Here is a 13,324-nt window from a genome sequence, read left to right as displayed (position 1 = left end):
CGTAAAGAGGAAGAGAGTTAAAAATAGGGGTATCACTTTCAAGCCCATCCCAGAAGGCATGACCAAGCTTGATCAGTTAGCCCATATTGGCCTGGCCCAAATAATAATGTGTCGGATTTTGACTCAATTCGATCATAATTGTTCATTTCAAATGCAAGGGTGATAATCGATAGGCACCCGATCCGAACCGATCAATTAATATCCCAACTCAATTCGACATGTTTGAAGCTCACTTACAACCTGCTTAGAGTTTGTTTACTAAGTCCGACACATTTAAAATTCGATTATAGCCTGTTTAGAGATAAACGTGTCATTAATCATTTCAACCCAATTAAAGATCGATACCCGATCGACCATTTATAAATGGGATTATGTCTAATCTATGAGGACTGATTACTTAAATGAACCGATTATAATGTAAAATTTTAAAGTGGAAAAAACTCAATTAGACCCAAAACGACTAATTGACACCCCCAGTTAAAGTCATTACAGTCACAGATCAACATTACGGAGCCTTTAATATATCAACAATCAACTTATTCTGCTTAATCTTGAACCTGCTTGCTAGCATATAAAGGATTAGAGGTAATGTAATGCCCTTTCAAGCACAACTAGCTTCGCAGAACAAGGCCAACCTCAATGGTCAACCAAACCAGAACACTTAACCTGCCCGTACGTACACGCAAATCATGCGGATTTGTATCAACTTATACAACTCAATTACCATCAAACCTAACCATGAAAACAATTGGAGCTGCACTATGTTTAACAATAACTAGTCAAGTCAACTATTACCCAAAAAAAAAAAAAAATAGTCAGTTCAATTGTGGCCAAACAAAATAGGGTATTCAGCTTTTGTAAATTACACAATTGGCAAGTCAGGCGGGGCCTTAATTTTACTCACAATTAGGACCCAGCCTCCCTATTCAGGTATATATCAAAGTTGTAGTCCAAGTGTAAGTCTCTATGCCTCATTATGATAAAGATTAAAAATTTTATTGAAAATAAAAATTAATTTTATAATATTAAAAAAGAAAAAGATTTTATGTATGGTCATGTAAGAACAGAGTGGTGCCTTCAATAGTTGGATTGGGGCAGAAGGAGGGATACATAATTACTTCTACCCCTAGTCCCTCCCAACTGTAGTAAGGCACAATCGTGTATGTATTTTTTTTCGTGTACGTATCAAGTTATGCATAAAACTGAGTGCTATTAAAAATACAAAAGATTCGACGCATGTCATTGAAAAGAATGGATCATTAAAAATACAATAGGCACATGTGTATATGTAGAATTTCAATGGAATAGGAAAGACATTATCCAAGGGCAAGAGATTGCTGCCTAGTTATGAAGTGCCTACGTCAGTGCGAGTACCAATGAGATAGTACACAATGGCATATACATAGATAGGAATTTTTGCTTCATAAGAAGGTGGGGTGATAATTTTGTGCGCTCATATGTTAGGGCACACATGCTATGCAACCATGCAGTCTTTTTATTCTCATTATACAATTGAATGATTTTGAAAAATGTATATGACAAATTTCTTCCATAAAAATATATAAACACAATACCAAAAGGGGCCTTACCAGTTTAAGAAACTTCAAACTTTCATAGGAGACTTGAATCGAATGACAAATTATTTACAACCTAATGATACCTTTTCTCTACCGATGGGAAAAAAGGTTAGCAGTGGGCTATAGGGCTATAGTTCTATCCAATCCTCTTGTCCATTTAGTTTTTGTTAACTTAATTACTTTTGTTTTATGCTTTGCTTGCAGAAGTGTTAAGAGCAAAATCCAACAAATACAAAATATAAATAAAATCAGATCTGCACAACATATAGATTTAATGAGGTTCACACACCGATGTGGTGTGCTACGATTTCGGGCGAAAAAGAAGATGTTTCACTATGTAAAAGAGAGATTACACCCAAACAGCAGTAAGAAAACTCGCTCTGAAACGCTAGCTTGAAAAATCCCCCAAATTACAATTATTTGCTTAATAAGACGATAGTACATTATATACTCCTCCAAGTCGTTGGTCGATCCATCTAATCGAGATAAATCAGGTCAAACCATATCGCTTCCACACCCCCATACGAGTTCAATGCCGAGCTCTGGGCTTGGATCTATCGGCCCAATCCCTCTACTTCCATCATAGATCTCAAAAAACTTCTCATTCGGATCGCCATCAAAATATGTTGGAATAGATCCAAATTCAAAAATGATCAAGAATTCGAGACAAATTTAACAAAAAATGGTCAAAAACATTAAGAGATGAACCTCCAGCTCACTTCACTTCGGATAAAATCATTTTCCTTGCTTTCAAAGTCATCTCTTGAAAGATACGACTCTGGAGATTTCGAAGCTGGAGGCTACAAATGGTACTTCTCTCTCTACTTGGTAATGTCAGAGACAGACTCTCTACCCTTTCCTTCTTTTTATTGTTTATGAGATATTGGTGCATTTCAGGAAACTCAGGCGGTTCCCAAAAGGAAACAAGAACAAAAATGGGGAAGGGCAAATCTCTCACTACTTGGTAATGTCGGAGACAGACTCTCTCCCACCAGGTTGGGCGGCTGACGCCTTATTTAGGCTATTGGTGCTTGACCAAATAAGGGACAAGTACTTAACGTACACTTCAAGGTTTATTTTCTTCAAATATTGCTTCATAGGATGTCTTATTAAAGTTAATGATAATGACTTGGGCAAGAGCCAAATCTAACATAGCTTCCATATATGGTTAGATGCCAATGGAAGAGCAAGAAGATTCGGTGAAACAAAGATTCAATCTGAGTGCGACAGATTCATTACCCTTAAAGAGTTCAATGACCCTACCAAGGGATACTTGGTGGATGATACCTGTGTGTTTGGAGCTGAAGTTTTTGTCCACAGATGCAGTGTTGTAGGCAAAGGGGAGTATCTGTTGATGACAACCGGACCCAGCAATTGTAATCTCAGAAAACAATCAATGAGCTACTTGGTGAAAGATCTCCGCATCATTGAAGCACACTTTCTACTCATTGGAACAATTGAGAAACAGGACCCGGAATCAGAATGAGAGGAAAAGCTTTTGATAGGCTCAGTATCAAAAGCTTATTCTCTTATAATCTGAAGTTTTTTTTCACTTGGTTGCTTCATGATCTGAGCAAGAACAATGTAAGTAAAGTGCATCTAATGAATATTTAGTTATGATATGATGGAAAATATAAATTTTTAGTTCGGTTTTTCGAAGGCCACATCTCCGATGTCATTCATACCTAATTTGAATGATGAATCTCATTTTGAAAAAATTAAACTTAGTGCCTTCCCAAAAAAAAAAAGAAGATAATTAATCTAAGAGAAATGTACCCTGGCAGTACTTCAGTCAATGTTCCTACCCCAAGACACAACTGGATTTGAAAAGACCCAGTGCCCTGTGATGTTATAGATATTTTCATGTCTATTGTGTCTGGACTTAAGAAAGCTAGACTGGTAGGGTTCCCTTGCCGATTAATCTTATACCCTTGACAGATGGTTGCAACATCAAAAGTGAGTGTTCCTTTGTACAATTTCCTTTATATTTATGTTTCTATCAAAACAAAAAAAATTATATATACATATATATATATATATATATATATAAAAAGTTGTCTGGTCATATAGAGCCTACACCAAAAACAGCCCCTAAAATACAACCTTGTCCCTCAAAAATGAAAATTTCCACCTTGGCCGAGGCCCCTCAATGTCCCCCCTGCGAAAATGACCCCTAACCCCCATCCGAAGCAAAAAATTCCCTTTTGGTCCAGGCAACTGCATGAGTTCCCATTCCCCACCCCCTCCCTGCTGGTTTTGTGTGCATGCAACTAGAAGCATTCTTCCCAAACACTTGAATAGGTAAAGATAGATAATCATAAGTAAAGATAGACAAGTGGAGGTGTTACTGTACTCTATGCAGTCGTACAGGGAACTCAATCCCTAAAATAAAATAGTGAAAAAGAAGGATGTCAGGTCACATGGCACAGAAGCCAATGGTAGCACATGCATAGGCATCCAACAAGAGGGAGCTCACGACAGTGGGGTTGTCATTTCACCCTCCTTGTATTTGACATATAGACCACGTGACTTGACAATGATCCCCCATTCTATAAAATATAAATATGATTTCAAATCTGTTAAAACTTTAAAAGTTTTTTCTTTTTTCTTTTTTCTTTTTTCTTTTTTCTTTTTTCTTTTTTCTTTTTAGTGGGGATAGAGGGAGTTATGGATGCCCTGAACTCTTTGTAACTTGGTTTTCTCTCCTAGGATTAATTTTTCTAGTCCAACAAGTTTACAAGATTTTTATAAACCAATACAAAAATATGAAATGGTAGATTGGATAAAATTATAACTCTTAGGGCAAGTAGATCCCAAAGTCTATTGCTCTCCTGTCAAGTTGCAATCAAAATATAATTTACACTAAATGAACTATTGAAAAATTGGAGACTAACAAAAGAATGCAAACATTATTGAGAGGATGTATAGATATACATTGGAAGGTATATATCATTGATTAATCTAAAAATCTGATGTGGAATATTCATACCATATCTTAGATGTCCGGCCAATCATGCCACTTCGTTCTACACATGGCAAAAGTTAATTGGTGTGCTAGTCCTTTGATTCCATGCATCTAGATCTTTTGGACTTGTCAGCACTTTTGCCACTATATATATGGACCGGACAAATTCCAAAACCATGTAAGACCCCACAACTCACATGGACCAAGAAAGATGAGGCCCATGAGAACTATTGGAACGTGGACTTTGCCATCCAGAGGGTTAATTTGAAGTATTTTGTTAATTGGACAAATTGGTTATGATATGGATAAGTCATGTGTTAGTCTTGTAGCTCATCACAACTAATATTTTTTTTTTTTTTAATAGAACACAGTTACAATATTATTCATATATATTTCCAAGGGAAAAGACTCGGCACTCTAGTATTGTGCCCAGCACTGTATCTGTCTTTTTCTTAGCCTCCCTATCCCTTTCATCCTAATGCCGTCATTGGTTGAACCAATAGACTTAGAAAAACTAAGAGTCCGGATCAGGTACTCGTACGAGGATCATTCTCATACGGTGTTTGATCCACACTTAGACTTTACTTAATCTCTCTTCTCTTTTAATTGATTTTTAATTTTAGTGGAGTCTAAATGTGGATCAAACACCGTACGATTCTCATACAAGGACCTGATCGGCACTCAGAAAACTAGTGGCGTACTCAACCACTTCCCATTTCTAAGAATCCAGCTGTCTTTAAGACGGATGACTAACATCTCACTCTCTCTCCCTCTCCTTTAAAAGTGGCCCCATGCCCTTTGCTTCCCAACCCCTATTGGTTGAGTCTTTGGCACCAAGAAAATAAGTGATGTGTCCAACTCCCACCCTTTTTAATGGATAGAATAAATTAAAATATATTTAATGAAGATTTAAAGGGAGAATGAGATGAGAGGATGATAGACAAGAGAGATGATATATTTATTGATTTTATTTTTTAATTCTCATAATGTAGAAGGTGAAAAAGAGGATTTATTTTATTTTTAATTAAAAATGGGTAACAGATCATCGCTTGGTAGCGTGGTCCTTGCACCACCGTGGGACGAATCAGAATGCACAAGAACATCAACATGAATGAAAATTCTTATTTTTTATTTCAAGGGGGTTGAGTGATAATTTCACCCTTCCTTTGTCTGGACAAAGGAGCCACGTGACCATCGGGCAATTTTTTCTTTTTTCTTTTTTTTAAATATGTAAAACTTGGACCAACTAATCAAAATCCAAAATATAAATTTTCAGGAGAAAAAAAGGCAGGAGCCAGGCATCCCACCATCCTTTTAATTTCTATATATATAAATGGACTAGAGGTATTTGCAACAATCCCACAAACTCTCCAATAAACAATCTCCTTCAACAGAATTGAAGCATTATACAGATAAAGTACATATGAACAAGAACCAATCCCTTTTGCTCCTTACACAAGAAAATCCATTCATCTTCACCTCTCTCTCTTACACTACCTGAGTGACACCAGTAGCCATTTGTAATGTAGTAGGATGTGCAGTATCACCATACCATCCATGCCTAGCAGAATCATATTTCTCACCATCACCCCACAAAGCATAAGCTTCTTCTCCATGAACAGCATCATCTCCTATCAATAGTTGATCTTCAGGCATCCTCAGAGGAACAATCAGCTTTATCACCAAGCAAATGATAGATGTAACAACTAAGTTCCAACCGATAATGAAAAGGGCTCCAACGATCTGTTTACCAACTTGGACACCACCTGTTCCTCCATAGACTGCACCTCTTGTGTTGGTGACCGGCAAGTACATAGAACACAGCACGGGCTCTGCGAAGACACCGGTGAGAATACCCCCTAGAGTTCCGGCAACGGCGTGAGTGTGGAATACACCAAGAGTGTCGTCCACCTTCTGAAGCAAAGTCCATCTCTTGTGGATGACCATCATGGTGAACCAAGGAATACTGCCTGATAGTACTCCCATAGCAATTGCAGCCCAACCTTGAACAAGACCTAAAAAACCCAAATTTACTTTTAGAAACCAGACCAAACCGGTTAACCCATTCGAACCAAAAAGAACCCACTATGGTGGTTTATATGTTGGTTCATCCAATGCCATCTGTTATGGTTTATAATGGTCAGATTCAATCCCAGTCATATGGGGTTGATCCCACATCAGTTAGGCATTGAATTTGATGCGGATTGATATGATCTTAGGGTTTTCTCACCTTATAAATCAATTTCTGTGGTTTGAGTTTTCGTAAAATTCATATAACCAAAATTTAATGGAACAACGATTATTGATTCATATTTTCTTAATAAAAAAATTCCATCATCATGAATGTCATGAGTCATGACTCCTAAGGCAAACCAAAACAAAAAAACCAAGGCAAGTTTCATAAATACTTGTTTATAATATAGGATTATGAAGGTTAAAAAAAATTGAATATAAAAGGAACAATACCTAGGTGGTGCTCTCATGGCCTTTGAGCATGATTTCTATTTTTTTAACATGTTTAATTTGAACTTTCATCTATTTTGTTTCTCAGGCCTAACAACGTTGTAGTGTTTTTTGTTGAACATTTAGCTCGGGCCACTATGGTTACCCACTCTCCCATCTCTCCTACAAATATGAACATGGATGTACTTTCTCTATTCTGAAGTAGTGATTTTTTTATTTATATAAAAGAAATCCTAAGTGGTGACTTGATAATTATAACTTTGATATATTTTATAGGGGAGAGGGATAGGTATGTCGTCAATATTAAGTATGCTAGTGGATAGCACCAATAGAAATCCATAATGGAGTATCATTCAGGAAGAATATGGGGGTCATTTTAGAAAAAGGAAAGAGAGAGATAGACACAATGGGTGCTAGCATACTTGATATTGGCGGTACACCCAACCTTTTCCCATTTTATAGGGTATAGAGATTAAGTACGAATAGCATAATTAATGTTCACACTCTGATTCTTACTTTGACTAATAATATTCAAAAACCCACCTAAACTTGAGTTTGATTTCCACCAAAAAAATAGAGTCTAATCTAGCGGCTGGACTACTAGTGATCGTTACTAAAATCAAAATTTTAGGACTCTTCAAGTCTCAATCTCATCATTAACTAATAGCTTTTAACATTTCCCATTGAGGACCGAGAGAGTAAAAGCAAAGATTCGTTGCAGGGTCAATGGGAACAAACAACCACACGGCCCCACCCATCCTTAGATTCATCATTCAAAGGCATGTCGGATTTGATTATCCAATCGAAAATAGGTATATATCTAATTTATGAAAAAGAGGGGACGAGACCTCTTGATGATACTACAATTTTATTAATTACATTAGATAATTTATCAGTAGAATCTATTCAAAATGTTAAGAAATCAATTGTACTTGATTAGAATCATCTTGATTCGATCAAATTTGTCCTAAATCGATTGTTAGTAAAAATTTATGTTTTTGTTTCTTTTCCTTTTGTTTGTTTAAGGATTAGGATTAGTGCCTCTTGGTGGCATCTTTATTTTATAATATTTTTTCTTTTCCTTCTCTCAAGTAAAGGAAAAGACATTGAAAACAAGAAATTGTGTTTAGACGTTGAGAATGGTAGATAGGTAGAGTTCTCTCCCTATAAAATATTTATTCAACAAAATTAAATCAGTTCAACCTCCTACTTTAAGTAGCATCAACCGGATTCTTTCGATTCTAATCTCATTTTTAAAACCCTATTTGAAATAACTAGAGTTTTCCTTCACTTTGGAACAAGAAAATAAACCTAAAAGGCCAAGGTTGCGTTTGGTAACGTTTCAAAAAACGTTTCTGGAGTTTTTTCATTCTATGGGAACGAAAAAATGGAATAAAGCGTATGATGCATTTATAATGTGTTTTTTTTTTTTAATGAAAAAAAATTGATACAGACTGAAATTTCCATTTTTGACACGAAACGTCCAGAAACATTACAAATGCAGCCTAAGAGTCAAGAAGGTGTGGAAAACCCAAACCATGGTGTTGGTAAGCTATTTGAACACAAAAAATATAATAATGAATGTTAAAGTAATTGAATGCATGATGGACTATCCGTTTAATCCATATCCATCAAATATGGGTCCAAGAAAGTTGTAGGACCCACAATTGATTAAAATGCATCCAACGGTGCAGAAAAGAAGATGACAAAATTTGTTACCTGCACCAGGTGTGATACAAACAAGCCCCGTGATCATACCCTGAACGGCACCAATCACCGACGGCTTCTTGAACACTAGCACATCAAGAACCGTCCACACCAGCAAGCTGGTAGCCGCACAGATATTGGTATTCAACACGGCCATTGACGAATCAGTATTTGCCGTATACGGGTCTCCACCATTAAACCCGGCCCAGCCCATCCACAGAAGCCCAGCACCCGCCAACATCAGCAATACGTTATTTGGTGGGAATCTCTCCCTATCCTTAGTCAACCTAGGTCCCACCTAAAAACAAATCAACAACTCAGAATCGCTGGCAGGTCAAATAGTCAAAGATCAAAAACTCAAGAAAACTAACCCAATAAGCAGCTGTGAAGCCGGCGATTCCAGATGAAAGGTGGATAACGTATCCACCAGAGTAATCAATGACACCCCAATGGAACAAGAAACCACCACCCCAAAGACTAAATGCACCGACGGTGTAGGAAAAGGTGAACCAAAGAGGAACAAACAACATCCAAGCCCTGAAGTTCATTCTCCCCAGGAGAGAACCAGCAAGAAGGATCAGTGTAATTGCAGCAAACACATACTGAAAGTAAACCATCGTTGCCATCGGATAAAACGGCGCCACCATCGCCGTCTCGATGGTGCCATTGGCGAAATACTGCGTAGACGCCGGCAAAGTTGCTTGCTGGATCAGAAAATTCTGGCCAAGAGCCACAGCAGCTTTGCCCCAAAAGGGTAGAAGTTGATTTCCAAAAGACATACTATAAGCCCAAGTAACCCAACAGATGAGAACCGCAGCAAAGGCGTATAAAGCCATGAAAGCAGAGTTAACTGCCCATTTCTTCTTGACAATAGAACCATAGAGGATAACTAGACCTGGTACACTTTGAAGGCCAACGAGGGTAGCTGATATCATCTGCCATGCGTTGTCACCTTTGTTGAGCCATTCTGGTGTTGATATTGAGGTGTTGCTATTCAGGTAGGCTACAGGGACAACGCTCACCATGGTTGAAGCTTCAGAAGATAGACCCCTTTGTGATCCACAGTGGTGGAAGAGATGAAGGAGAGAGGTCTATAAAGAAGGAAATAGAGAGAGCCCAGGAGAGTTTTATATATGAAGTGAGTCGAGGGATTATAGATGTTTGGGTGTTTGAATTTTGGACGCTATAGGATTAAATGAGATTGAGCTTTTGGTGGACCGTTGATGGTAGGATTAAACAGTTTGAACTGAGATCCTGGAATATTATATCGGGAGAAGAGAGAGAAATCCAAAAAAGGGGTGGAGTGAATAGTGGGTGAAGGTTTTAGAAAAAAAATAAAATAAAAAATAAAAAATAATAATAAAAATAAAAAAATAATAAATAATAATAAAATAAAAAATAATAATAAAATAAAAAATAATAAAAAAATAATAATAAAAAAAAAAAGAAAGAAAGAAAGAAGAAGAAGAAGAATAGTGGGTGAAGGAAAAGAATCTAATGAATATTTTTATGCTATGGAAACCCACAGATAAATGAAGTGAGAACAAAGGAAGATACTCGGTCCCTATATTGACCAGTTGCATCTGAATTCTCGGGAGGTTTTCCAAACATCAACGTGGTCTCTGCATCAGTGTAGAGATCAGTGGAAAGATATATATATTCGAAAGAATCATCAGTATGGGATTTTCATTTGTTATGGGAATTTGCCCCTTCCGTGTGTTTGAGTGTATGTGCCATGCTGTCTTCTAGGCTTTCTTTTCCTCCTAAATTATTTTTTGCAAAATTTCTATTAGTCTTTTAAATTTAATATATGTCTACACAGGCTAAGTTTAGTTGTCAAGAAATGAATAAAAAAAAAATTATATTCATGATGAACAAAGAGCATGATGATGCAATGATTGCTTTATGTATCTATCTAAAGATAGAGATCAGGCTATAGATGCACTTCGCTTGTCCCAAGCAAAGTTTTGAGCTTACAGCATGTCCTTACAGGTCTTTCAACCCTGCTTGGTGATATCTTGGGTACATGAGGGGGCCTATCATCCTAGCTCATGGGCAGACATCCAAAGGGGTGCACAACCATTGGATGAGCACGGCATAGTGGAGCTCTATGCAAAATGTCCACCCTATTGATGCTTTTATGTGTGATTTTATTGGCCCTCACACCGGTGTAAAGACCACACTCCAGAACAAAGAATTCTTTCCCATTTACTTAAGGACTGAGTTTTCCTCACATCATTGTGAAGGAAAATTTCCTTCATGGATAATCATTATTACATTGGATGGGAACTTGTAATACTAAAAAATATTCTACATCTCCAATAAATAAGGAGAGTAATAATCCTTCACCAATATATTGGAATTTAGTGAATCCTCACGTACATGAATGTACGTGAATGTCCCTGATCCATGGATATAATATCTATTAAATGGTGAATATAAAGTTTTCCCTTTTACTTACAAACTATTTTCTAATTCCCTCACCAGAACAACTTTCTTCTCTTTTTTCGTCATAACTGTTTAAAATATCTAAATTATCCTTCAATATGCCATATTTTTACTATTTTCTGTTTCATTTCACTTTACCGTTGAAATTTTTTTTTTTTTTTTTTTTTTTAACCCAAGCGATCAATGTCTAATCCTGATGGTGTTGAATACTGAGGGCATGTTTGGAAAGCTCACGTGGCTAGCTTATAGGCATAAGCAGATCTAATAATATTTATTGGTTTGAACTCTTTACCACCTCTCATACCATAAGCGGCCAATTCCCTACCTCTTGACTGTTGGCATTGGAGAGAAAAAGGTTTCCAAACCAACACTTTTCAGCTGGTTCCACTTTTATGGCTCCAAAAGGCAAGCTTCTAGATGCCCAATAGCATTTGCCCGATGAGCTTACCAAATATAGATTAGGAGTTCGATCATTTGAGATACCACATGTGGAATTCAGCCCTAGATATTATAACTTATTTCTTGTTCATTTTCATCATGAAACACCCCTCCGGATTTCCAAGGGTTTCCTCCTAACTCATATTGAAACAACATGGAATGATGATAGATGAATTGTTTAGACTGAGAGCGGTTCCTCTCCATATTTCGTGGATGGTGTGAGATGAATTGGGGTGGTTACTTATAAGGGAGGATGTTCAGGTCCTCTCCAATCATTGAACTGTCCAGTGAAATACCCGATAGTTGGGAGGACCTGGTCATGTGTTGGGATATGTGCCAAGTCATCCCAACTATTGGATGCCTGATTGGGCGGCCATCTCACACCATTTACGGGATGAATTGTTTTCACCAAGCAATGTTTCTCTCCACTGCAGGTAACCATCTCACACCATTTACAGGATGTGGTCCTCACACCCTACGAGAGGGGTTGGGGTGGTTACTCATAGGGCGGAGGGTGTTCGGTAGGGGTGTCAATATCTAAATCGGACCGGACCGAACCGATTAAATCGGATCCAAATCGAACCGGTGTCTTATTGGGTCGGTTTCGGTTTGTATTTTAAATTGAATCCGGTCTCGGTTCCATTCGGGTTAGACCATTGGGCCACCGAAAACGCCAGAAATGGGCACCGAAACTAGAACCGATCCAAACGGACTCGAGATAAAACCGAACTTAAAACTCACTAACCTAAGTGGGCCAACACTCAAGTGGGCCAAGCCCAAGTGTCCAACACTAGCCCATGTGCCCAACGTTATCAACTTCAACCTGTCAAAAGGCTTTTGAAGCCCTAATTTTTCAAAAGAATCAAAACCTAAGCAACTAAGCGAGTGAGCAGCAGCGGCCATCGGCTATGGCTAACGTGGTTAACCTGAAACTTGAAGTTGCAGAGGCTATGGGTTCTAAAACGTGAAGTTGAAAGTGAAGATTGAAGCCTTAAACACATACGCAGTTCACACTTCACACTATTCTGAAGTCTGAACCCATTTCGAAGCCTGTTGGTTGCCGATCGTCCCTCGACAGGTAAATTCGAAGCCTGTTGGTTGCCCATCGTCCCTCAACAGGTAAATTTGACGAAGCTTGCTGGTTGCCATCTTGCCGATCGTCCCTTGACAGATAAAACTCTTTTTTTTTTTGCTTGATTGCCCGGTTTGCACCTCGACAGCGACGACAGGTAAAGCCGTAAAGCATGTGCTTTAATTGAGAACCAATTTTTCCCTCCTCTACAGGTAAATTTCGAAGCCTGCTGGTTGCCGATCGTCCCTTGACAGATAAAACTCTTTTTTTTTTGCTTGATTGCCCGGTTTGCACTTCGACAGCGACGACAGGTAAAGCCGTAAAGCATGTGCTTTAATTGAGAACCAATTTTTCCCTCCTCTACAGGTAAATTTCGAAGCCTGCTGGTTGCCGATCGTCCCTTGACAGATAAAACTCTTTTTTTTTTGCTTGATTGCCCGGTTTGCACTTCGACAGCGACGACAGGTAAAGCCGTAAAGCATGTGCTTTAATTGAGAACCAATTTTTCCCTCCTCTACAGGTAAATTTCGAAGCCTGCTGGTTGCCGATCGTCCCTCAACATGTAAATTTCAAAGCCTGTGGTTGCCATCTTGCCCATCGTCCCTCGACAGGTAAAACTCTTTTTTTTTTTTTGATTGCACGGTTTGCACCTCA

General features: G+C 38.0%; 2 protein-coding genes across 2 annotated transcripts; one reads left to right on the top strand and one right to left on the bottom strand.

Annotated features, from left to right (window-relative positions):
• Positions 1 to 2,279: 2,279 nt before the first annotated feature.
• On the top strand, positions 2,280 to 3,063 carry LOC122066160 (ubiquitin C-terminal hydrolase 12-like). The gene is made up of 3 exons (XM_042630013.1): positions 2,280 to 2,386; positions 2,475 to 2,627; positions 2,733 to 3,063. The coding sequence occupies exons 1-3, from the start codon at positions 2,280 to 2,282 to the stop codon at positions 3,061 to 3,063; spliced, it is 591 nt and encodes a 196-aa protein (XP_042485947.1).
• Positions 3,064 to 5,897: 2,834 nt separating this feature from the next.
• On the bottom strand, positions 5,898 to 9,760 carry LOC122082235 (ammonium transporter 3 member 1-like). Its single transcript, XM_042649733.1, has 3 exons — positions 9,084 to 9,760; positions 8,725 to 9,010; positions 5,898 to 6,557 (listed from the first exon to the last, which is right to left on the bottom strand). Exons 1-3 carry the CDS (start codon positions 9,735 to 9,737, stop codon positions 6,031 to 6,033), a joined length of 1,467 nt encoding a protein of 488 aa, XP_042505667.1. The 5' UTR covers positions 9,738 to 9,760; the 3' UTR covers positions 5,898 to 6,030.
• Positions 9,761 to 13,324: the final 3,564 nt, after the last annotated feature.

Source organism: Macadamia integrifolia, chromosome 1, assembly GCF_013358625.1.
Source record: "Macadamia integrifolia cultivar HAES 741 chromosome 1, SCU_Mint_v3, whole genome shotgun sequence".
Lineage (NCBI taxonomy): Eukaryota > Viridiplantae > Streptophyta > Magnoliopsida > Proteales > Proteaceae > Macadamia > Macadamia integrifolia.
The sequence above is the reverse complement of the archived record's forward strand: the minus strand, read 5'-3'. Positions and strand labels throughout refer to the sequence as shown.